The 23,247-nt window shown below is 46.2% G+C and overlaps 1 protein-coding gene across 1 annotated transcript; it reads left to right on the top strand.

Annotated features, from left to right (window-relative positions):
* The first annotated feature begins 4,082 nt into the window (after positions 1–4,082).
* On the top strand, positions 4,083–20,094 carry DIO1 (iodothyronine deiodinase 1). Its single transcript, XM_061121843.1, has 4 exons — positions 4,083–4,462; positions 13,378–13,521; positions 17,455–17,654; positions 19,067–20,094. The coding sequence occupies exons 1-4, from the start codon at positions 4,123–4,125 to the stop codon at positions 19,133–19,135; spliced, it is 753 nt and encodes a 250-aa protein (XP_060977826.1). The 5' UTR covers positions 4,083–4,122; the 3' UTR covers positions 19,136–20,094.
* Positions 20,095–23,247: the final 3,153 nt, after the last annotated feature.

The following is a 23,247-nucleotide window of genomic DNA, read 5'->3' as shown; positions in this document are numbered from 1 at the left end:
TAGCATGGGGAAGGCAAGCAGGGCACACACTCCAAGGACAGGGGAGAAGGTGAGGAGCATCTGATTGCCCAAGTCCAGCTTACAGGTTAACCAGTGGTCATGCCCTCTCAGTGATCTTCTGCAATATCCCCTCTCACCACTCTTTCAACATCATACCAAAAGTCCTAGCTAATGCAATAAAAGAAAAGGAAATAAGTGTGTACAGTTAGGAAAAAATAAATAAAGCTGTCTTTGTTTGTAGGTTACATAGTTGTTTATGTAGATGATCTAAATGAACTGACCAAAAAACTACTGGAACTAATAAGTGATTATAGCAAGTTTGCAAGATACAAGGTTACTACACAAAAGTCAATTCCTTTCCTATATACCAGCAATTGCCAACATCCGCTGGATCATCAAAAAAGCAAGAGAGTTCCAGAAAAACATCTATTTCTGCTTTATTGACTATGCCAAAACCTTTGACTGTGTGGATCACAACAAACTGTGGAAAATTCTTCAAGAGATGGGAATACCAGACCACCTGACCTGCCTCTTGAGAAATTTGTATGCAGGTCAGGAAGCAACAGTTAGAACTGGACATGGAACTACAGACTGGTTCCAGACAGGGAAAGGAGTACATCAAGGCTGTATATTGTCACCATGCTTATTTAGCTTATATGCAGAGTACGTCATGAGAAATGCTGGGCTGGATGAAGCACAAGTTGGAATCAAGATTGCCAGGAGGAATATCAATAACCTCGGATATGCAGATGACATCATCCTTATGGCAAAAAGTGGAGAAGAACTAAAGAGCCGCTTGATGAAAGTGAAAGAGGAGAGTGAAAAAGTTGGCTTAAAGCTCAACATTCAGAAAACGAAGATCATGGCATCTGGTCCCATTACTTCGTGGCAAATAGATGAGGAAATAGTGGAAACAGTGGCAGACTTTATTTTGTGGGGCTCCAAAAGGACTGCAGATGGTGACTGCAGCCATGAAATTAAAAGACACTTGCTCCTTGGAAGAAAAGTTATGACCAACCTAGACAGCATATTAAAAAGTAGAGACATTACTTTGCCGACAAAGGTCCTTATAATCAAAGCGATGGTTTTTCCAGTAGTCATGTATGTATGCTAGAGTTATACTATAAAGAAAGCTGAGTGCAGAAGAATCTATGCTTTTGAACTGTGGTGTTGGAGAAGACTCTTGAGAGTCCGTTAGACTGCAAGGAAATCCAACCAGTCCATCCTAAAGGAAATCAGTCCTGAGTATTCACTGGAGGGACTGATGTTGAAGCTGAAATTCCAATACTTTCCACCTGATGTGAAGAGCTGACTCATTTGAAAAGACCCTGATGCTGGGAAAGATTGAAGGCAGGAGGAGAAGGGGACGACAGAGGATGAGATGATTGGATGGCATCACTGACTCAATGGGCATGAGTCTGAATAAGCTCCGGGAGTTGGTGAAGGACAGGGAGGCCTGATGAGCTGCAGTCCATGGGGTCTCAAAGAGTCGGACACGACTGAGCGACTGAACTGAACTGCACTGATACCAGCAATGAACAATTGGCATCTGAAATTAAAATCATAATACCAGTTACATTAGCAGTCCCCAAAATGAAATTCATAGGTATAAAAATAATAAAATATGTGGAATATTTACACAAGGAAACCTATAAAACTCTGATGGAAAAAAAACCAAGGAAGAGCTAAGTAGAGAGATATTCCATGTTCATGAATAGGAAAATTCAATATTGTCAACATGCCGATACTTCCTAACTTAATCTGCAGAGTCAACATAATCTCAACCAAAATCCCAGCAAGTCATTTTGTGGATATTGACAAATTGATTCCAAAATTTATACAAAGAGGCAAAAGACCCAGAATAGCCAGCCCAATATTGAAGGAGAAAAACAAAGTTGAAGGACTGACACTACTGGACTTTAAGACTTTATAGAGACATAGTAATCAAAAGAATATGATATTGACAAAAGAATAGACAAACAGATCAATAAAAAGAAGAGAAAGTCCAGAAACAGATCCACACAAATATAGTCATCTGATTTTTCAAAGGGCCCTATTATAATAACCTAATCACCTCACAACAACACCACCTCCAAATACCATCATTAGGGATTAGGTTTCATCATATGAACTTTGTGGGGATACAAACATTCAGTTATTTATTCGTAACTGCCAAAATTTGGAAGCAACCAAAATGTCCTTTACTAGGTGAACAGATAAATAAACTGTGGTATATATCCAGATGATGGAATATTACTAATGCTAAAAAAAAATGAGCTATCAAGTCTTGAAAAGACATGAAGCATTCTTACATGCGTATTTCTAAGTGAAAGAAATCAATCTGAAAAGACTACATACTGTATGGTTCTAGAACTATATGATGTTCTAGAAAAGGCAAAATTATGGAAATACTCAAAAGATGAATGGTTGCCAGTGGAGAGAGAGAAATGAACAGGTGGAACACAGAAGATTTTAGGGCAGCAAAACTATTCTTTATGATACCATAATGGTGGATACATACATCACATATTTGTCAAAACCCATAGAGTATATGGCACCAAGAGTGAACTCTAATGTAAGCTATGGACTTTGAGTGATAAGGATTTGTTAATATAGGTTCATCCATGTAGCAGATGTACCACTCTGGTGGGATATGGCTATTGCGGAAGGCTGTGAATGTGTGGGAGCAAGAGCTATATGGGAACTCACTGTACTTTCTGTTTAATTTTACTGTGAATCTAAAACTGCTCCCAAAATAGCCCATTTAAAACAAACAACAATAAGAAAAAACAACTGACACCAGGGATAAAGATTGCTTTGTACCTGGCAAAATGCTATACACACAGGAGGGTTATCATGGCTTGAAGAGGCAAGTGTTTGCAGTTTGTGGGCACAGCATGTGGTATTTGCACTGAGATGCTCAGAAAGAGAACATCTTTTGGAGCCGGTTTTTCTTTCTCTAAATAAAGTTAGTGGGCTGCTGGCCAAGGTTGACACCTTTTTGAAGGTGACAACCACTTTCATGTCATTCTCCCTTCTATCCTAACATACAGGTATATAAATGCCTCAGGAGGTGTAAACTTAAGCTTTGTGAATTAACTCCTCAGAGATTACTAACAGCAGAATGGACCTGAGGCTACTTCCCTTCTCTGGGTCTCAGTTTCCCCACTTAAAAAAGAAAGTCATTTCAGATGTTTTCTAAAACACTTCACAGTTCTGAGCATCTATGATTCTTCTCTCTTTCTCTCATGAGCCATGCACTCTCTGGCTTGAAGTTCTCTGGATGCGTGGTTCTTTCCACCAGGACCACTGACCAAGTCAGTGGCCTGGTTTACTGCTTGCTCTTCTGTCTTTCTGGTTTCAGCACAGACATCGCTTGCTTGGGGAATTCCTCTTGACCTCTCTAAACAGAATTAGCTGCCCTCTCTCCATGCTCCCAGTGCCCCAGTTAACCTTCCTCTCTGTACTTAATACACAGAGGATACTTCTCTGTCCACTTGACCCTACCCCGCTCTACACCGCACCCAACTGAGAGCAGCGTTGTATTTATTGCTCTCCCCTCAGTGCTGAGGGAAGGATCAGGCCCAGGTTTCCTTGGGGATGTCCCCAGCTCAGTCTCTACCTGGAGAGCTTCCAGACCCAAATCCTCTGGGGAGGGCCATGCCTCCAGAAACTCACAACCACTAGCTAGAAGCTGTGAGTGAGAAAACATCTGTCAGCAATAAAAGGACAATTTACATTATTAAATTAATAATTAACAGTAGAACTTACTGCAACAGAGCCTTTCTAAAGAACCACAGAGTCCCTTTAAGTGTGCCGGTTTAAAAGCTTTTGTATTTTAACTTTATCAGAGGGAGAATCTAGGACCTGAAAGCTTCCAATCCAGGTATCTCTCAAAGGTTAAGTAAGGCAAAAAGTCTGAAATGGTCATTAGAGCAGACCTTTAGCCCTTGACTTGAAATTTTCCATTCCATTGACCGGAAGGCAAACCCCCTTCTGTCCTGGCACCTTCTTCCTGTCTGGGTTGGCTGCCGCCATCCGTCACCTTTGTCCAGCTCCGCCCTATATGGCCGGGAGGTTTCCTCTCTGTCCACCGGCCTCAGATTCAGCTCTGGCTGTGTTATGATGGGGCTGCCCCCGCCAGGGCTATGGCTGAAGAGGCTCTGGGTCCTCTTTCAGGTGGCCCTGCATGTGGCCATAGGCAAAGTGCTCCTGACGCTGTTTCCCAGGAGGGTCAAGCAGAACATCCTGGCCATGGGCGAGAAGACTGGCATGACTAGGAACCCACGCTTCTCCCATGAAAACTGGATCCCTACCTTCTTCAGTGCCCAGTATTTCTGGTTTATCCTGAAGGTCCGTTGGCAGCGACTGGAGGACATGACTGAACAAGGGGGTCTGGCCCCAAACTGCCCTGTAGTCCGCCTGTCAGGAGAGAGGTGCAGCATCTGGGACTTCATGCAAGGTCAGACGGCTGGTCCAAGCTTAAGTGGTGCTTGGATGGGGGTGTTTGAGGGGGTGGGCAGGTGGGATGGAAAGCCTGAATGCCACTACTCCAGCTGCTCATCTTCTGGCTTCTTGTCCTCTTCCCACTCCCTGAAAACAAGGACTTCTCCTGGGTTCTGTTCTTCTGAGTGACATCACCACCTTCCCAGGCAATCAGATGGCAAACCAGTCACACTGGCCATCAGCTCCTTGAGCACTGCTCTTACTGCACAGTTGCTCTGCCTGGGATGTCTTCACCATCCCCTCCCCACCTCCCCCCCGCCCAATCTGGTCCACTCTGGTTCATCTTTCAGACTCTTGCTCAGTGACACTCCCTGAACCCGGTCCCCTGATCTCAGCTCACCCCCTCTTCTATGCTTCATATCCTAAATTTCTCTTTACACACCTGTCATAGTTGCTAATTATTAATATGTGTGGGTGTTTGATTATTGTCTGTCCTCTTCACTAACCTGCAAGCTCTATGCAAGTGGAGGCTATCTGTGCTCTAACCCACTGTTGGGTCCCCCTGGCTGCTGCTGGCTCATGGTAGTTGCCCAGTAAATATTTGTTGAAGATCTCTCTCTCTCTCTCACTCTCCCAGACAATCCAGCTCTATCTATTTGGGTTCTTAAAAGCCTCTCTGGTCAGGTTTATCTTTTGTCCTCACACCTGCTCTTCCTGCCAGGTCTTCCTCCTCCCCATCTTGCCCTCTCTTCCCACCTAACTTGAGGGTGGTCACCAGATGCCTATCCCTTCCACAAACATATCCCTGGCTGACTGGTACCCCAGCTCACCAACCTTCAGCAGCCCCATCTGCATCCGGGATGAAGCCTGGGCTCAGCCTTGTTCTCCATGTCCTCTCTGGACTGACTCCAGTTTTTCTTCCCAACTTCACCTGCAGGCTTACCCTCAGCACACTGCCTCCAGGTGAGCTGCTGGCTCTGGCACATCACTTGTGCTTTCCCTTCTCTGTCTTTGCTGATGCCCTCCCCCTCCATCGCCACCATTCCTCATCAGCAGGGTCCCGCTCTCAGGCCTCCCCTGTGACACCAGCTCAGACCCCTACAGCTCTCCCACTCTCCCTCCCTTCTGAACTCCTGGATCTCTGCCTGTACCTCTCCTGGGCACTGATCCTTCCTACCCAGCACTTGGCTGCCCCAGCACAAGTGTTACCCTCCTTCCCAGGCGGGGGCACCTTGGGACACGGCTGTGGAAATCCCAGGGCATGAACACAGCAGACAGAGGAGAGTCCCTGAGGTTATTGACTAATCTAGCGTTGTTCAGAGTATGTTCTTTGGAAACCAAATCCCATAGACATGCTTTACTAGATAGTGTTCCCTAGTCAAAATATTCTGGGAAATCCTGCATACTATACTCCCCTCTGGGCTTCTCTGGTAGCTCAGCTGGTAAAGAATCCACCTGCAATGCAGGAGATCCCAGTTCGATTCCTGGGTCCAGAAGATCCCCTGGAGAAGGGATAGGCTACTCACTCCAGTATTCTTGGGTTTCCCTGGTGGCTCAGATGGTAACAAATCTGCCTGCAATACGGGAGGCCTGGGTTTGATCCCTGGGTTGGGAAGATCCCCTGGAGAAGGAAATGGCAACCCACTCCAGTATTCTTGCCTGAAGAACCCCCATAGACAGAGGAGCCTGGCAGGCTACAGTCCATGTGGTAGCAAAGAGTCAGACACGACTGAGCGACTAAGCACAGAACATCCTCTCCTCCTGGAAATTCATCATGCGCATGAACATAAGAGTCTCTGAGAGGCCTTGAAGCTTAAAAACAAAAAAAGAAACTTGAAAAACTTTAACACAGCACTGACTAATTTTCCTAACACACACATACAACTTTCCACTCTCCACCGGAGGGATATCCTATCATCGTCATATTAGTTCCAAAGAACACACTCTGGGAGATGTTGGCCTGATCCAGTGCTCTCATTTTAAAAGGGAAATGGAGGAAACTGAGAGCAAAGGTGACAGAGCCAGTGAGTGACCAAGTCAGACCCAGGATCCGGGCTTCTTCATCCTGTTTTTCCAGTGTACCTCAATAGACATTCACGAGCACCTCCCTTGAGCTAGATCCTCAGTTAGATGCCAGGGTCTGCTCAGAGCTAGGTAAGAGCTTGCTCTTTTGATTGAGGATATATGGTTTCATGGTACAGACAGAAGTAATAACAAATCCATACAGTTCCATGAGGCTGAGGGGAGACTATAAAGGTATGAACTTCACCTGCAGGGCTTGGAAGGTTTCCTGGAGGAGGTGGCATTGGAGTTAAGCCTTGGAGAATAAGTAAGATTTTGGTAGCTTGAAAAGGGAAGAGTGTTTCAATCAGAGGGAAGGGTAAGAGTTTTTTTGCTCATGATCTTAAACTGCAGTGCAGAAATGACCTTGGTTTATTCAGCATTCTCTAAGTGACCACTGATGATAAGAGCAATGAGAATCAGCTTGTGTTTACTGTGAGTCTACCTCATGCCAACTCCCATGATAGAACGAGTCTACCTCGTGCCAACTCCTGTGATAGAACCACTCCAATTTGCTGACTTTTGATGGTCTAGTGATCAGCTCCATGAAAGCCAACGTGCCTCATTGCCAATTCACAGCATTTACTTGCTTATTTTAACTGCTTATTTTCCAGTGGGCCAGTGTACATTTTATTTTTTAAAAATATTTATTTATTTGGCTGCACCAGTCCTTGTTACAGCCTGTGAATGCTTAGTTGAGGCACGTGCAATCTAGTTTCCTGATTGGGGACCGAACCCAGGTCCCCTGCGTTGGGAGTGCAGTCTTAGCCACTGAATCACCAGGGAAATCCTTAGTGTACTTTCTCAGTACTGTTTTATTTGTCTCTGCTCCCTGCTGCTGCACCTGAAATTGATGATGGAGAGGAAAGGTGTCTGAGCAATGAAAAAAAACTTTTATAAAATAGAATTTCAGGACATTGGTCCAGAGTCCCCTGAAGTAATAGGTATGATGATACAGAAATCAACACAACTGGAAGATCTCATTACTCAAGGAAGGAGATGATGGAGGCGGAGAGGAAACCAAGGAGTTCAGGAAGGAGTAGGGTCAGGTGGGAAGATGGTCAGGGGAGGGCTTCCTGGAGAAGAGAATGGTGAGCTGATGGTGTAAGGACTGAAGCCTCGAGATGGGTGAGGAAGAGGAGGGTGGTGAACAGAACAGGGTGGAGGGGAGGGGCAGTAGGGGTCTGATACGCGGAGGGGCATCAGTCACTTTGGTAGAAGTGGGGTGTGAGAGGCATGAAGGAGTGAAGAAGGAGGCTGGAGATGTCATCAGGGATCAGAGCTTGTGGGGCCTCTGTGTCTTTGCAAAGAGGGTAGCCTTTACTCTGAATGTATTGGTGAGTTCTTAGAAGGATCTTCAAATAGAGTTAACATGATCAGTTCTGCTTATTAGAAAGACATTCTGTGTTGATGTTTGGGGGAAACCAACACAATTCTGTAAAGCAACTATCCTTCAATTAAAAAATACATAAAAATTTTAGAAAGAAAAACATTCTGTAAGAGCTTTGGAAACCCATCAGTCCACTAAAAAGCTCTGCTGTATGCTTTAGGTATAAATCCAAACTCATTTTGGAGCCCCAGACTGGAAGGTCTGGAAGACTCTTTACAGATCATCTAAAGCAACCCTTTCATTTTTTCAGATGCAAAGGCCCAGAGAGGTAAAGGACTTGCTCAGAGTTACACAGAGAGTTCTCGGAGAGTCCGAACAAGAATTTGAGACTTCTGACTCTCAGCTGGTGTGTTTTCTATTGTTGGATTAAAAAACAGAAGCTCAGGGAAACTCTCAGCTGCCTCTTATCCTCTGCAGGTACATGCACCTGCACACACAAGACACACACACACCACACAACACTGATAACTGCCGTGTTGGGGTAGAAGGCAAGTGTGGATGATCGCTTTTCTTGGAACCTGGCCGTTAATCTGAAACTAGATTTATTTCACCCCCTGTTTAAAATCTTCTAAAATCTCTCCAAGTATACTTATAAGGGGTCATCTAGTAACTATAAACGGGCTGGTTTTCTCTGCCGAGAGAGCCTGGTGTGGGGATTAATTTACCGGTTTGGGGGCTGACCAGTAAGTTAACCAATGATGGGTTTGAGTCTAGTGCTACCACAGAGCTATTTCCCCACTTATACAAACAAGCTGAACTTGACAGTCAGTCCTTGCCTGATGTTCTAGAACTGGTGTCCTCTGCACTGTGGCCTGTGGACATGGGCAGGGTGCCAGTCCCCAGTACGGCCACCCCCTCGCCTCCATCCATTTTCTGTCTGCTACCAGAAAAGCAGGGAACTAAGTTTGAACTTGGCCCTCAATACTTATCACTGCACCCAGCCACACTATAAATAATTAAACAAATGACTGTGTTTCTTCATGTCCTAATCAGTGGATGTTGAAATTTTTTATCCCATTAAAAACAAATTTCCAGACAGCTCATATTTGGCTCTGGTCCTGACCTTAAATCTCCTCATTCTAATCTGAATGGTGACTCCCTGGGGTCATTGGAGGCCAGTAGCTAGCCACTTGGCTCTGACTGGCCTCTGAGCCTCTCCTGCTGTGACCTGAGCAAACTTGTCACATGGGGTGAGGAGGCAACCAGCTGAGGCCCTCCCAGTGCCTCCTAGGGCCTCCTGTGAGGTCATCGGTGAGGCAAGGATGACAAGAATGATGTATCTCCAGTGGAACAGGCCTGCTTTCTCCTCAAGTACTGAAAAATGAGGAATATATAAGCAATCATGTTTCTCCTTTTCCTTGGCCTTCTGGAAACATGACTCTGGAAACTCAGAGTCAAATATTAGCTCAGTTACAATGAATGCATGGGCTTCCAAGGTGGCTCAGTGGTAAAGAATTCATCTGCCAATGCAGGAGATTCTAGTTTGATCCCTGGGTCAGGAAGATTCCCTGGAGAAGGAAATGGCAACCCACTGCAGTATTCTTGCCTGGGGAATCACATGGACAGAGGAGCCTGGCAGACTACAGTCCATGGGGTCGCAAAGAGTCAGCCACGACTTAGCACAGCAACAGCAGCGCAATAAAAGCATGAGATCTGAGCCTCCTGGAGGGCCATGGCTTTCAAAATTTTTTATTTAATAATATTTTATTATATGTGTAAGCTGCTTTAAATCCTTTGTGGAACAAGTTAAAGGAATAACTAACCAAAGAAACCACAAGCAAGTTAAAATGTCCTCCACTCCCCATCCATCAATAAGCCCCATCAGTTCTACATTTTCCCCTTCCCCCTGCACACACACACTAGCCTAGACTCCCATTTACTCCCTTGTGGATTTCCCCAACTACCCCTAACTGCTTCTGCCCCTCTTCTGTCTCACTCTCAATCCTTTCTCCACTGAGAAGCCAGACCCATTTTAAAGGGTCAACCGATCATTTTTCATCTCATAGCCTGTAGTAGCAATCAGAGTTTTGGCTTGTAAGCAACAGAAACTCACTCAAGTTTTCTTAGTCATACACATTTCCACATGTATAAATGCCAAGTGTGTCATAAAAATGTTACATGCTCCCCAGAATCAATCACAGCAGGAGCACTGGGCCTGAACGATCTTTTAGTTTCAGCAGTTGGACCTGGAAGCTGCTGACATAGTGGTTGCCACAGGAAATCCCTCTGCACTGTAGGGACTTCACCATCCCCTTGGGGCTCTACCACTGGGGCGTGGATGAGTTCTACCATCTCAATCACTCCAGAGTCAAAGAACCACATGGGAGGGTCCAAGCAGCCCAGCCTGTGCCCTGGCTGCTGGGAGGGAGAATGGACCTGGCCCGTCTCTTTTCCATAGAGCAAGGCTGGGCACAATCCCCTATCAGTAATACAAAAAATAGGGAATTCCAAGCAGGAAGGAGGGCTACAGGCTGGGCAGCCAAAATTGCAACAACTGTCCACCATCCTTGCTTTATCTCCATGATGTCTCCTTGGACCTGGAAGAAAATCCACATTCTATGCCATGGCATAGGAGAGCCTGCCTGCTTTGGCCCTACCTACCCCTCCAGTCACACCTCTCATTACCCTTTGCCCGGTTCCAGTCACAGTGGCCTTGCAGATCTTTCAATACACCAAGCTCTGTCCCTCTTGGGTCTTTGGACGTGGCGCCCCTTTGCCTGGAATGACCCTCTTCTCCCTTTGCCCATGGCTGGCTCTTTCCTGTTTCTCAGGGTAAATGGCATCTCCTCAGAGGCCTCCCCTGACCCACCAATGTCAAGTCACTCCTTTATAGTCTCTTTTCTGACACTTATCACGACTTGAAACAACTTTTATGCATTTTCTTGTTTCCTGCCTGTCTCCCCATTAAACAGATCTTCAGTTCCACAGGGTCTTCCCTGGTGGCCCAGACGGTAAAGAATCTACCTGTAATGTGGGAGACCCAGGTTCGATCCCTGGGTCAAGAAGATCCCCTGGAGAAGGAAATGGCAGCCCACTCCAGTATTCTTGCCTGGAGAATCCCATGGACAGAGGAGCCTGGTGGGTTACAGACCATGGGGTCGCAAAGAGTCTGACACTTCTGAGCAAGTAATGCTTTCATATTCTAATTGCACACAGGCAGAGACCTGCTGCTTCTGCCCTGCGCTGAATCCCCAGTGTGTGGCGGAGAACTGTGCACCTCATTAGCACTGAATGAATGCTTGTATTGCGATGAGGATATACTCAATGTTGGGGATGTGAGGAAGAATGAGGAACGGGCCCTGCCCTCAGGGGCAGTGAGTAGCCTGTGGGATGCAGACACTTAAACTGGCCATGCCACGGTACAGGACCTGCTGCAGGAGTTACAGAAGGCTCTCACCCAGGGCTGTCTTCCTGGGTATGGGACCAGTGAATCACGAAGGGTGCTTATTCAGAAGAGGCTGAGCACTCTTTGGAAGGGCTGATGCTGAAGCTGAAACTCCAATACTTGGCCACCTGATGCGAAGAGCTGACTCATTTGAAAAGACCCTGATGCTGGGAAAGATTGAGGGCAGGAGGAGAAGGAGACGACAGAGGATGAGGTGGTTGGATGGCATCACTGACTCAATGGACATGGGTTTGGGTGGACTCTGGGAGTTGGTGATGGACAGGGAGGACTCATGTGCTGCGGTTCATGGGGTCACAAAGAGTTGGACACGACTAAGCAACTGAACTGAACGCTCTGCCACAACTGTCTTGAAATTCTTAATAGTTTTACCTTTAATTTGTATTTTGGAAGAGAAGACTTTTTGGACAATTGGACATGCCTCAGGGACTTGGAGCCTTGGCTCACACAGGTTCCTGTTTCCTACAGCCTCCCTGCTCCCTCTCCCCCACCCCTAACAGTCCTCCCAGGACCACTCCTCCACTCCCAGGGCCCCAGCCTATCCAACCTCCGTGCTCCCTCCCAGTGGCTGCTGCCACCTTCAGGCCCAGAGAGGGTCCGGACCCAGGAATAGGAAAGGTTAGGGTCGGGTGTGGGCATCCTGCAGTGTCTCACAGGAGGGCATGGAGGTGGCCATCCCCAGCCTGGGCTGACAGTGCCACGAATCCATTTGGCAAGTGATTGGGGTGACTTAGTGGGAGAAGGCTTTTGCCCCCACTCCTTTCCTTGAGGTACCTAGCATGTCCCTACATGGAAGTTGCAATACCCTGTGGGTTTGGGAGATGGCAGGTGGGAAGACAACATGTCTGGCTCAGTTTCTGTGCTGCTGGCCAGGGCATGGTACATTAGTCTGGTGGCTGGAGCCACTCTACATATATGCAGAGTTTTGGGGCTCCTGGGTGACTGTGAGAGTCTACATTCACCCTATGAATATCTCTGTGCCCAGGGGAACCTGATATTAGATAGCAACTAAAACGCAGCATGCCAGGGCAAGAGAGATACTGTATCAGAAAACTATATTTTAATATATTTATTGGCACTTTCCCCCACTTTTTGAATAAAGGGCCTTGAATTTTCATTTTGCCCTGGCCCAGCCAATTATGTGATCAATCCCCACATTTCACTCCTCTTTCTGGAGCCTTCTCCACTGCTCCCATTTCACAGCTCAGGGAGGAGATGAGCACTTACACTTATTGGGTACCTACTATGGGTAGGCACCATTCTAAGCCCTTATCTGCTTTAACTTATCTAATCCTTAGAACAATCCTATCAGGTAAGTATTGTTATTATGTCCATTTGTGGGTGAGGAAACTGAGGTGCTTTGAATGGGAAGAGCACCAGCTTGAGAGTCCAGGAACCAGAATGTTGGTTTTAATGCCACCATTGACCTGCTGTAAGCTTATAAGCCAGAGGGTAAAAAATCACCCACCTTGCAGTATACTAATCACATCAGTGAGAGAACAGATGGGTGCCTGCCTTATCACTGCATGAAAGGGACTCTCCTTGTCATTATTTTATTTACTTCCCAGTGAGTGCAGGTGATCCACGAGACTGCCTGATAGAATCCCTTCATTTTGGAGAGGAGTCAACTGGCTCTGCTGCTGCTGCTAAGTCTCTTCAGTCGTGTCCGACTCTGTGCGACCCCATAGATGGCAGCCCGTCAGGCTCCACCGTCCCTGGGATTCTCCAGGCAAGAACACTGGAGTGGGTTGCCACTTCCTTCTCCAATGAAGGAAAGTGAAAAGTGAAGTCGCTCAGTCGCTCAGTCATGTCCGACTCTTCGCGACCCCATGGACTGCAGCCTACCAGGCTCCTCTGTCTATGGGATTTTCCAGGCAAGAGTACTGGAGTGGGGTGCCATTGCCTGTGTTCTAAGCTTCTGCCCCTCCCCCCCACCACCCCCACCTTCCCCGCACTGTGCCCTGTCTCCATCTTAGAGAGGAAATAAAGGTAACAATGAAAGCAGGAGTGAAGACAGTGCTTGCAAAAGAAATGCTATGTGTCAGTTATTGGTTGATGATGGTTCCATTTGTTTTAGGCAACAGACCGTTGGTGCTGAATTTTGGAAGCTGCACCTGACCTTCATTTATTTTCAAATTTGACCAATTCAAGAGACTTATTGAAGATTTTGGTTCCATAGCAGACTTTCTCATCATTTACATCGAAGAAGCACATGCATCAGGTAAAAAAAGATGTTCCTCTCTCTCCCCTTCGCTCATGGTTGGGGGTGGGAAGAAGAGGAAGAGAGAAGGAGTCACTATTTGTTGAGGACCTAACTCAGTCGCTGCTAGGTCTACCCCCTACTCGCTAACTCCACAGTCTGTGCTCTCCGCTAGTCACAGAGAGCAGAAAACTGGAGTGCTTGTAACATTCTGAGTGGGTAAGTAGGGGAATCAAGGGGAGAAGCGCATCTGAACACAATCACAAGGAATTTAGACCTTGTGAAATGTCAGGAGTGAAACGGCGGCTCTCTAGCAACGTGTGAGATCCATCCTAAGACTCTCCAAGCTCCAGGGGACTTGGTGGTTCATCTCCATCCATGGTTCCCAAGCATTGCGAGCACCAGAAACACCAGGGCTTGTGAAAGCAGACTGCTGGACCCCACCCCAGAGTTGGAGTTAAACCTGGGGTGGGGCCTAATAATTTACATTTCTAACCATCTCTGAGTGATGCCGAAGCTGTGGATTGGGGGACCACACTTTGAGAACTCCTGCCCTGGGCCAGCTTTTAGCTGAAGCAGCAATCCTTGTTTCAGCTCCTAATAGGTGATGGCTCATCTTCATTACTTAGTGGGAAATCTTGTTCCTTTGCTGAACAACTCTGTGAGAAAGTCCTGCCTTACCACGGGCAGACATGTTCCTCTCTGAAACTTCTACAGCTTGGTCGAAGCCTCTTGAACTTTACAGGGCAATCAGACACATCCCTGTCTTCCTGACTTTTATGGGAACTGAATCCAAGAGTTTAGCCCAAGCCTCAAACTCAGAGGTTGGAGAAGGCAAGAAGGCTCATGTGGCTGAGTGAAACGAAAATTATTTACTCACCCCATCACCCCACAAGACAAGAGGCTGTTTCAGTCATCTGTCACTCAGCACCTGGCAGAGTCCATGTTATAGAGTCAAAGCTCAGTGAAAGTTGGATGAATAAGTGAGTGTTTAGACCAGTATTAGCCTTGCTGGCTGATCCATGTGTTTAGAGATTGTTATTAATTATCAGCAAAGCTGCTCCATCAGCCCTTTCCCCAGAGTGGTCCCTAGATCCCTCGTGTCTGAGCCATGTGGACCATATTCCAGGGCCCACGCTAGGCCCATTGCATCTTAATTTATATACACCCAGAGGCTGGAGAACTGCTTTCAGCCTATCACTGTGCTCATTTAACTGGCAGCTTCTATCTTCATTGAAGACTTTGGGGCAATTAAAAATATTAGCATAGGGTAACAGTTACATGGAGGTTCATTAAACTGTTCTACTTTTATGTATATTTGAACATTTCCAAAATGAAATTCAAAACAAACAGCATAGGCAACAGTAGAGCAAAGTCAAGAACAATGTGTTTGTTAAATACCCTTTGGGAGAGCAGCAGCCATCAATGAAAGAAAAGAGAACTCAGGCACCTACAGGTGTCTGTGGTCTCCATGGCACTCAAGCCACCTGGTGATCTTATTAAGGTGCAGGTTCTGGATCACAGGGCAGCAGAGGGGGGCGGCCTGAGAAGTGGCACTTTAAATCATGCCCCCAGGTAGTGTTGAGCCTGCTGGTCCAGGGACCACGCTTGGAGTAATAAGGTTGTAGAGAATCCAGCTTTAATCTCTAAAAGAACAAGTTGCAAAGTGCAACAAGAGCAGATGGATCATCACAGAAACTTCCTGACACCTGTCTCCTCCCCTGCTTTCTCCTGGAATCCGACTGAGCAGGTTTAACCCTTTCCTGGACCCAGGGCTGTCCATATCAAGTCACTGAGAGAAAGCCTTCCAGCCCTGACCCACACTGGTTTCTGTGCTGTGTACCCTCTGTGCTGTGCCACTCCCAGTTCAAGCATTTCTTCTTCCTCCCCAACTCCTTCCCCAGGGTGCTCACTCCATCAGTCAGAAGTAGGTAAGGCCTGAATCCCAGAACTAAAATGCACAGAGCCAGTATCCACCAATACTAGGAGGTATGAGCCAATCAATTGACTTCCTTTTCCCCCACATACCATGTGGCTGTCCAGGTCAATTACAGGGAGGCATGAGGTGTAGTAGAAAGATCGCCCTAGCTGAATCATGTGCTGGCCATGTGTCCTGGACAGCTTACCTCCATGCCCACTTCTGTGCCACTAAAACAGAGTAATAGCACCTATCTCCCAGAACAAGTCTTCCCATGTGGCACTAGTGGTTAAGAACCCGCCTGCCAATGCAGGAGACAGACACGGGTTCAGTCCCTGGGTTGGGAAGATCCCCTGGAGGAAGGCATGGCAACCTACTCCAGTATTCTTCCCTGGAGAATCCCATGGACAGTGGAGCCTGGCAGCCTACAGTCCATAGGTTCGCAAAGAGTCAGACATGACTGAGCACGCACACACATGTCTCCCAGAATAACCCACTTAACAGAATTTACTGAGTACCTACTATGTGTCCAGCCCTGTGCTGGGCCAAGGGATACATAGAGATGAAAGGTACATGCAGTGCCTGTCTCTAAAGAACTCACAGTTAAAGGTGGGGAGGCTGGTCACTGCTGCTCTCTGGGCCTCCACATTCCCAGCTGCAGAGTAGGGATGAGAAGGACATCCTGTGAAGCTCCAGGGAGCTAATGGGTGGAAAAGACTGCCCGCCTAGACATGACACACGTTTAAGTCGGTGTTACTGTCATCAACAAAATTTAGCTGTCTTGGGGCAGTTAATAAATACTTTAAACTGAGTCCAAGCTGTTGTAACTAGATGTGAATTTCTTCTGATCCTGGGTTTTCCTAGGGGAAGTGTACTTTGAGAGGACTTTGAAGCACAAGAAGGAGGAGCCAGTTCTGCTGGTCGACTTCAGCAACTTACATTACCCTGGGAGGCAACTATTATAAATGCAGGCCCCGTGGCTTCTGAAAGAACCCATACCACATTATCTGGGTTCCAATCTCCCCAGATGTGGGGAAGGTAAAAGGGCAAGGCCAGTACCAGTTTATGGATATTTTTTCAACCTGTGGGCCCATTCACTAATGAGTATCAACTCCTTTAAGTTGGCAGATGGGCATCTCGGCCAATGAAGCCAATTGAAAATCCACTTCCCTTTAAAGCAAGTGTCCCCAACCTATAGGATCTAATGTCTGATGATCTGAGGTGTAGCTGATGTAATAATAATAGAAATAAAGTGCACAATTAATGTTATGCCCTTGAATCATCCCCAAATCATCCCCCCCCCCCGCCACCACCCAGTCCATGGAAAAACTGTCTTCCAAAAACCAGTCCCTAATGCCAAAAATGTTGGGAACTGCTGATTTAAAGTGAGTCAATCTTAAATAGATTTGGTCTGGGGTAGGGGTGGGGCATCTCCAGAGGAAAATAGTAGAATACCTGTAGTTGAGAATGAAAACTGGAAAAAAAAAAAAAGAATGAAAACTGGCCTCTTCTTTACTTGTCTGCTATTTTGGGGCAGTCAGGCAAGGTAAGTCAATAGTTTTTAAGCAGCTACAATGAACCAGGTAGAATACTGGGAATTCTACACAATTATCTCAGATAATAAGCCTTACAGCCAACTGAAATGTGGGTTCTATTAATCCATTTATCATACAGGAAAACTGAGAATTTAAAAAGATTTAAAGAGCCTCCCAATATCACACAGCTGAGTGTATCAAGGAAGGCTTCCTGGAGGAGATGGTATGACAACAGTGGTTCTCAACCAAGGGTAATTTTTGTCCCGCAGAGGGCATTTTCGATGTCTGAGACATTTTCAGTTGTCACAAGCTGAAGGCAAGGTGACACTACTGACATCTAGTGTGTAGGGCCGAAGATGCTGCTTCACACCTTACGACACACAGAACAGCAGAGAATTATCTAGCCCAATTGTCAGTAGTGCCGAAGTTGAGAAGTCCGCTATCTGGGACCGTCAGTTAAAAGTGGGGGAGGTATCTGACCTGCAGGTCTGTCTGTTACAGATGGCTGGGCTTTTAAGAACAACGTGGACATCAAGAGTCACCGGAATCTCCAGGACCGCCTGCAGGCAGCCCGCCTGCTGCTGGACAGGAGCCCCCAGTGCCCTGTGGTGGTGGACACAATGAAGGACCAGAGCAGCTCGTGCTACGCGGCTCTGCCAGAGCGGCTCTACGTGCTCCAGGAGGGCAGGATCCTGTACAAGGTGGGGACTTGAGCAGGGGACCCAGGGAGGGCAGGGTAAGGGCGTTTGACTGTGTGTCAAATCACCGCCTGGTCACTTACCAGCCACATGACCACAGGCAAGGCCTTTCCCCTCTTGGAGCTTCAGTTTCTCAGTTTCTTCTTCTCTAAAACGGAGACACGGACCCCCACCTCACAGGGGATGAAATAATGCACAAGAAAGGCCCTAGCATTTGGACTGGAGTTGCAGCTTCCCGGGTGCCTTCTGAATCCAGAAGACTGGCCCAGCCCTGGTTTGCTTTGAGAGACAATCTTTCCATTTTGTGAACAGTGCTCAGAGGAGGAAAGGACTTGCCTAAGGCCAAGTTGCACTAGGCTCCTATTTCAATTCTAAATCCTCTGGGATGGGATGGGAGTGGGAGGGTCTGAAGCTGCCTGGGTGCTGTGAGGCTCCAGGGCAGGGATCAGCAAAGCTGTTCCACAAAGGGCCAGATAGGAAACATGACTCCGTGGGCCAAATAATCCCCGCTGAAATGCTTCAGTTTTGCTATTATAGCACAAAACCGGCATAGACAATATGTAAAGGAAAGGGTGTGAGACCTCAGGATAGATTTGGCACTCATGATAAATTTCCTGAACCCTGAGGAAGGGCAGGCTTTTCAGAGGCTGTGACACCTGCTTAGGCCATAAAGGATAAGGAGGCTGCCACGTGAACATGGTGAGTAAAAACCATTGCAAATACAGGCAGGAGAGACGGAAGCACTGAGGTAGGTTAGGGCAGGGTGTGGAGGGTTGGGTTATTTCCATTATAAAAGGCTCATTCTGGACCAAGGAGTTCAGCCTACATCTGAGAGCGAAGAGCCACTGAAGAGCTGTGAGCCAGGGAGAAGCACGAATCAGATCTATACTTTAGAAAGATCATGGACTACTAGGTGAAGAATGGACTGGAGGAAACAAATACAACACTGTAAAGCAAATATACTCCAATTAAAAAAAAAAAAGAATGGACTGAAGGAGCTGGGGTGGTCGTTGCCCAAACAGGAGATGAAGAGGACTGAAATGAGGCTGTGGGATTAGACAGGCAGAGGTGGTTTGATGCAGAGTGAGCAGAACTTGATGTGAGAGGTGGCTGGTCTGAAGGCCCAGTTGTGAAAGAGAAGCTTATTTGTCTAGACCCCTTTCTCCTTTTGAAACTATTCTCTACCTGCTCTGGTTTTCCTCTTGCTTCTTTGTCCAGTCTTCCCATTGCATGTTGGTGCCATTCCACACGCTTACCCTGGGTGCTCACATCTATCTCATGGTCATCTGCGCTTGACTGCACCATCCTGATGACTTCCACACAGATGTCACCAGTTCAAATCTCTCAGCTCAGCTCCAGACCTACATATTCCTGCAAGTTGGAAATCTGGAAATACTGACTCATTTCTCTTGCAGGGTAAACCTGGTCCTTGGAACTACAATCCAGAGGAAGTTCGTGCTGTTCTGGAAAAGCTCCACAGTTAATATGGACGGACTGCCCAGTTCTAGGTGCCCAACATGAGGGCCCCTTAAGGCTTGGTTTGACCCCCATCCCAGCTGACATTTACCTCTTGACCTGTGTTCCCAGTTGAATCACTAGCCTGGATTTTTCTGATCCAAGCAAACAATGGTTGCAATGAGAAAATGAAGCCACAAGTAAGCTGAGTATTAAAGAAGGTATAATTCCATACTGCTCCCACCATGGAGACCGTGTTCATTGCACAGCATCCTAAGAATGAGAGCAGGTACACTCTGCATTTCCTTCTGAGCATCCAGCCACTCTAATATGCCATTCCTTAAATGAAGTAAATTCATTGTACCAGATTTGCCATTTAAAGAATTGGTAATTTAAGACACTAAATTGGCTTTTAGAACTAAGCATGGGGAGAACTCCAGGTTTTCAAAGGAATTCAAAGAGAATGGGAGCAGACAGTACAGATGGTAATCCTTTTCTTGCCAAAACATTTAAAACAAAGGATGGTGGCAGTGATGGGTGAGTTTCCACAATAGTATATTTCCAGTTCTATAGTAGAAGAGGGTGCTCACTTTACCATCTTTTAATATATTTCATAGGCATCTTGCTCTCCATACCTGGGACTCTTCTTTTATTTTCAATTATAACAAGTCACTTGGTAGGAGGACTGGCTTCCTAAAACCACTATAACCTTGACCAAATTAGACAACAGATACTACAGAGCTGTCATTCAGTTGTGCAGAAACTCATATATGAAATCCCGTTTCTCTGATTTCTTCACAAGTCTCCTAAAAGGTCATTTGCATTAGATTACCTCAGACTAATGAATAACCATTGGTATTGAGCTGTTTTAACTCTGCCTCTTTTCATATTTGTTCATGACGGCCACAGCCTAAAGTACACACGGCTGTGACTTGATTCGAAAGAAAATGTTTTAAGATGCAGCAAACTAACATAGAATGATTAAAAACTATCAGGCTATTCTGGATGGCTTCAGTGTGATCTTTACATTGTCTTTTCTAATGCATGTCAGCTTGTTCTGTTTTTTATTATAGACCAATGTAATCTGATGAGCAAAAAATACCATAGGCCCTCCTTTGGTGGGAAGAACACTCAGTCTGTCTGTGTTACCTGTCTAACCTGGTTCTGTCTCATAAACTCCTTGCCAGAGAATGTCCACATTGATATTAAATTACCTTCACAACATGACATGACAGAAAAGACTTGGGAGGCATTTTTCTAACATGAAAACACAGTTTTGTTGTCTCTGTCTTACCTGCCAAGAACTTTTAAAAATAGTTATAAATCATTTATCAGGCACAGGCACTTTCAGACATGCAGTCTTATTTAATCTCTATACAGCTCAAAGAGGAGATTATTAGACCCATTTTACAGATGAGGAAACCAAGGCTCAGAATTAAGTAACTTATGGAAGGCCTCAGACCCAGTAAGCAACAAGCTGAGATTCAAACCGCATCTCTAACTTCAAACCAGAATCCCAGCTCTGCTCCCTGCTGGCTGTGTGATTTTGGTTAAAGCTGCTTTGGTATCTTGAACTACGAAACAGGGTATCAACAGTGACTACCCTACAGAGGACTCATGAGTAAAGCACTCAGAACTGTGCCTGGCTTGGAGAAAATGCCATCGAAATGTTGGCTACTATTGTTACCATCATTACTGCTCTACAGCTGCCTCCTTGGGCTCCCTTTCTAGGTGCTGGGAGATGGAAAAAAATACAGGATTGTAGACACTGAATGAAACTCTTCATCCTGCCAAAGCAACTGACCGATACTGTCGTGAGTTTGTAGGAGGATACCGAGGACAAGTAGCTGTGAGACAGTGGGTATAAAGCACAGCTGAGCACAGTCCTTTGTAAGCAGTCTCTCAGTGGTATTTGATTCTGTATGACCCCAAGGGCTGTAGCCCGCCAGCCTCCTCTGTCCATGGGATTTTTTCCAGGCAAGAATATTGGACTGTGTTGCCGTTCCTCCTCCAGGGGATCTTCCTGATCCAGGGATCAAATCCAAGGCTCCTGCATTGCAGGCAGATTTGTTACCGCTAAACCATCAGGGAAGCCCTTCCTAAGCACTAAATTCCACAAAAAGAGGCAGAGTATAAAGCTGTGCTCCTCTGAATCACTTCTCAGGTGGTCCTTTAACTCACACCTATAAATGCCTAGAAATCTCCCAGTTTTAAACAAATAATAGTAGCTGGAATGGAGGAGTTTTCAGAAAGCTTAAAGAGATTCCAAACAATCCAATTAAATTTTCCTTGATGTAATGCTTCAGACATTAATTGAGCCCTGATTTCTTCTCTGGGTGCTGAGAGATGATGCAAAGATGACAAAGTCCAACTTTGGTCCTCCAGAAGCTTAACCTCCTAGGGCAGGGGGGACAGGGGTGGACATACACTGCAATAACCACAATTCAAGGTCAAATATGAAGGGTTAGAGTTGTAGTGTGTTGTGCTTAGTTGCTTAGTCCTGTCTGACTCTTTCAACCCCATGGACTGTAGCCCACCAGGCTCCTCTGTCCATGGGGATTCTCCAGGCAAGAATACTGGAGTGGGTTGCTATGCTCTCCTCCAGGGGATTCCCCAACCCAGGGATCAAACCCAGGCCTCCCGAATTGCAGGCAGATTCTTTACCATCTGAGCTGCCAGGGAAACCCAAGAATACCGGAGTGGGTTGCCTATCCCTTCTCTAGCAGATTTTCCCAATCCAGGAATTGGACCAGGATCTCCTGCATTGCAGGCAGATTCTTTACCAGCTACCAGAAAAGCCCAGGTTAGAGCGAAGGGGGAGGCTAAAGCTCAGAGAGAACAGAGGAGAAAGCAGTCTGTCTGAGCTGGGTGCCTCTAGGAAAGCTTTGTGCAAGTGGTGACCTTTGAGCTTGGTCTTCAAAGATGCCCAGGAAGTCTATAATCTGGGCTGCAAGCCCAAAGAACATGAGAAGGGAGAATAGCATTAAAGTGGACAAAACAATGTGGGCAAAGGCGGGGAAAAAACCTGCCCAGGAGGCTGCAAAAGGTTTGAGCTCAATTTTAATTTATGATGAAGAAAGGTCTTTTCTCTTAGAAGGTGACCTCTCTGGGTCTGGATACCAAGAATGAACTGACTCTGCTTGACTAGCATTGGAAAATACGAGTGAAGTAAAAGAAGCTTGTTAATATGTCTTGTTTCACTCCAAGTACAGGTTGCATTCAGAATATCAACTGATTTGAAGAAGATTTTTCAAAACCACCAATTTGTCTGCTTTCAAGGGAAAGATTTACCTGTAGTTCACCTGTTCTCTAAGCCCCCTAGCGGTTCCCAGCCTCTTTGGTACTAGAGACCATTTTCGTGGAAGACAATTTTTCCACAGACTGGGATTTGGGGGGATGGTTTTAGGATGATTCAAGAACATTACACTTATTGTGCACTTTGTTTCTATTATTATTATTACATCAACTTCACCTCAGATCCTCAGACATTAGAATCCAGAGGCTGGGGACCCCTACTCTAAGGGTGATGCCTTCTGTGGTACCTGGCTTTATGTAGGACTCTGAGCCTACTGCACATTCTAGCTTGCATTCTAGCTGCTGCAAGACTGGCCTTATGGGCCTGGCAGGAGGCCCAGGAAATCCAGGCTCTGTCTCAGAAATTGGCAGATGCTGTCAGAGAGGCCCAGTGACTTTAATATTTATTCACCTGCCCAGAGTCAGGCTCTCAATTGCTCCTGGCCACAGAAAACTTTATTTCTGGTAAACTCAGCCATTAGTTTCCAAAGGTGTATTGAAATACTTTATCCAGCATGTTCATTTGAGGAAGGAGTCCAGGATACCCAATTGGCCATATAGATTGCATCATTCAAAGTCTCAAGTATGCAGTTTTCTGAAGAAAGGCATGTGAATCCTGTATTCCCTGAAGTCCTACATGCCTCTAATGACCCACGGCTGTCCTTTAAACCTGGAGGATACCTGGCTGGGCTTCAGAACCTTATGTTTTAGTTCTTTTACCTCAGAAATTTGTGGACATTGTTTTACAGTCGTCTAGCAAGCCTCTTGATGAAAGTGAAAGAGGAGAGTGAAAAAGTTGGCTTAAAGCTCTACATTCAGAAAACTAAGATCATGGCATCTGGTCCCA

The sequence above is a fragment of the Dama dama genome, chromosome 20 (genome assembly GCF_033118175.1).
Source record: "Dama dama isolate Ldn47 chromosome 20, ASM3311817v1, whole genome shotgun sequence".
Taxonomy (NCBI): Eukaryota; Metazoa; Chordata; class Mammalia; order Artiodactyla; family Cervidae; genus Dama; species Dama dama.
This window is presented reverse-complemented; position numbering and strand designations above follow the sequence as displayed.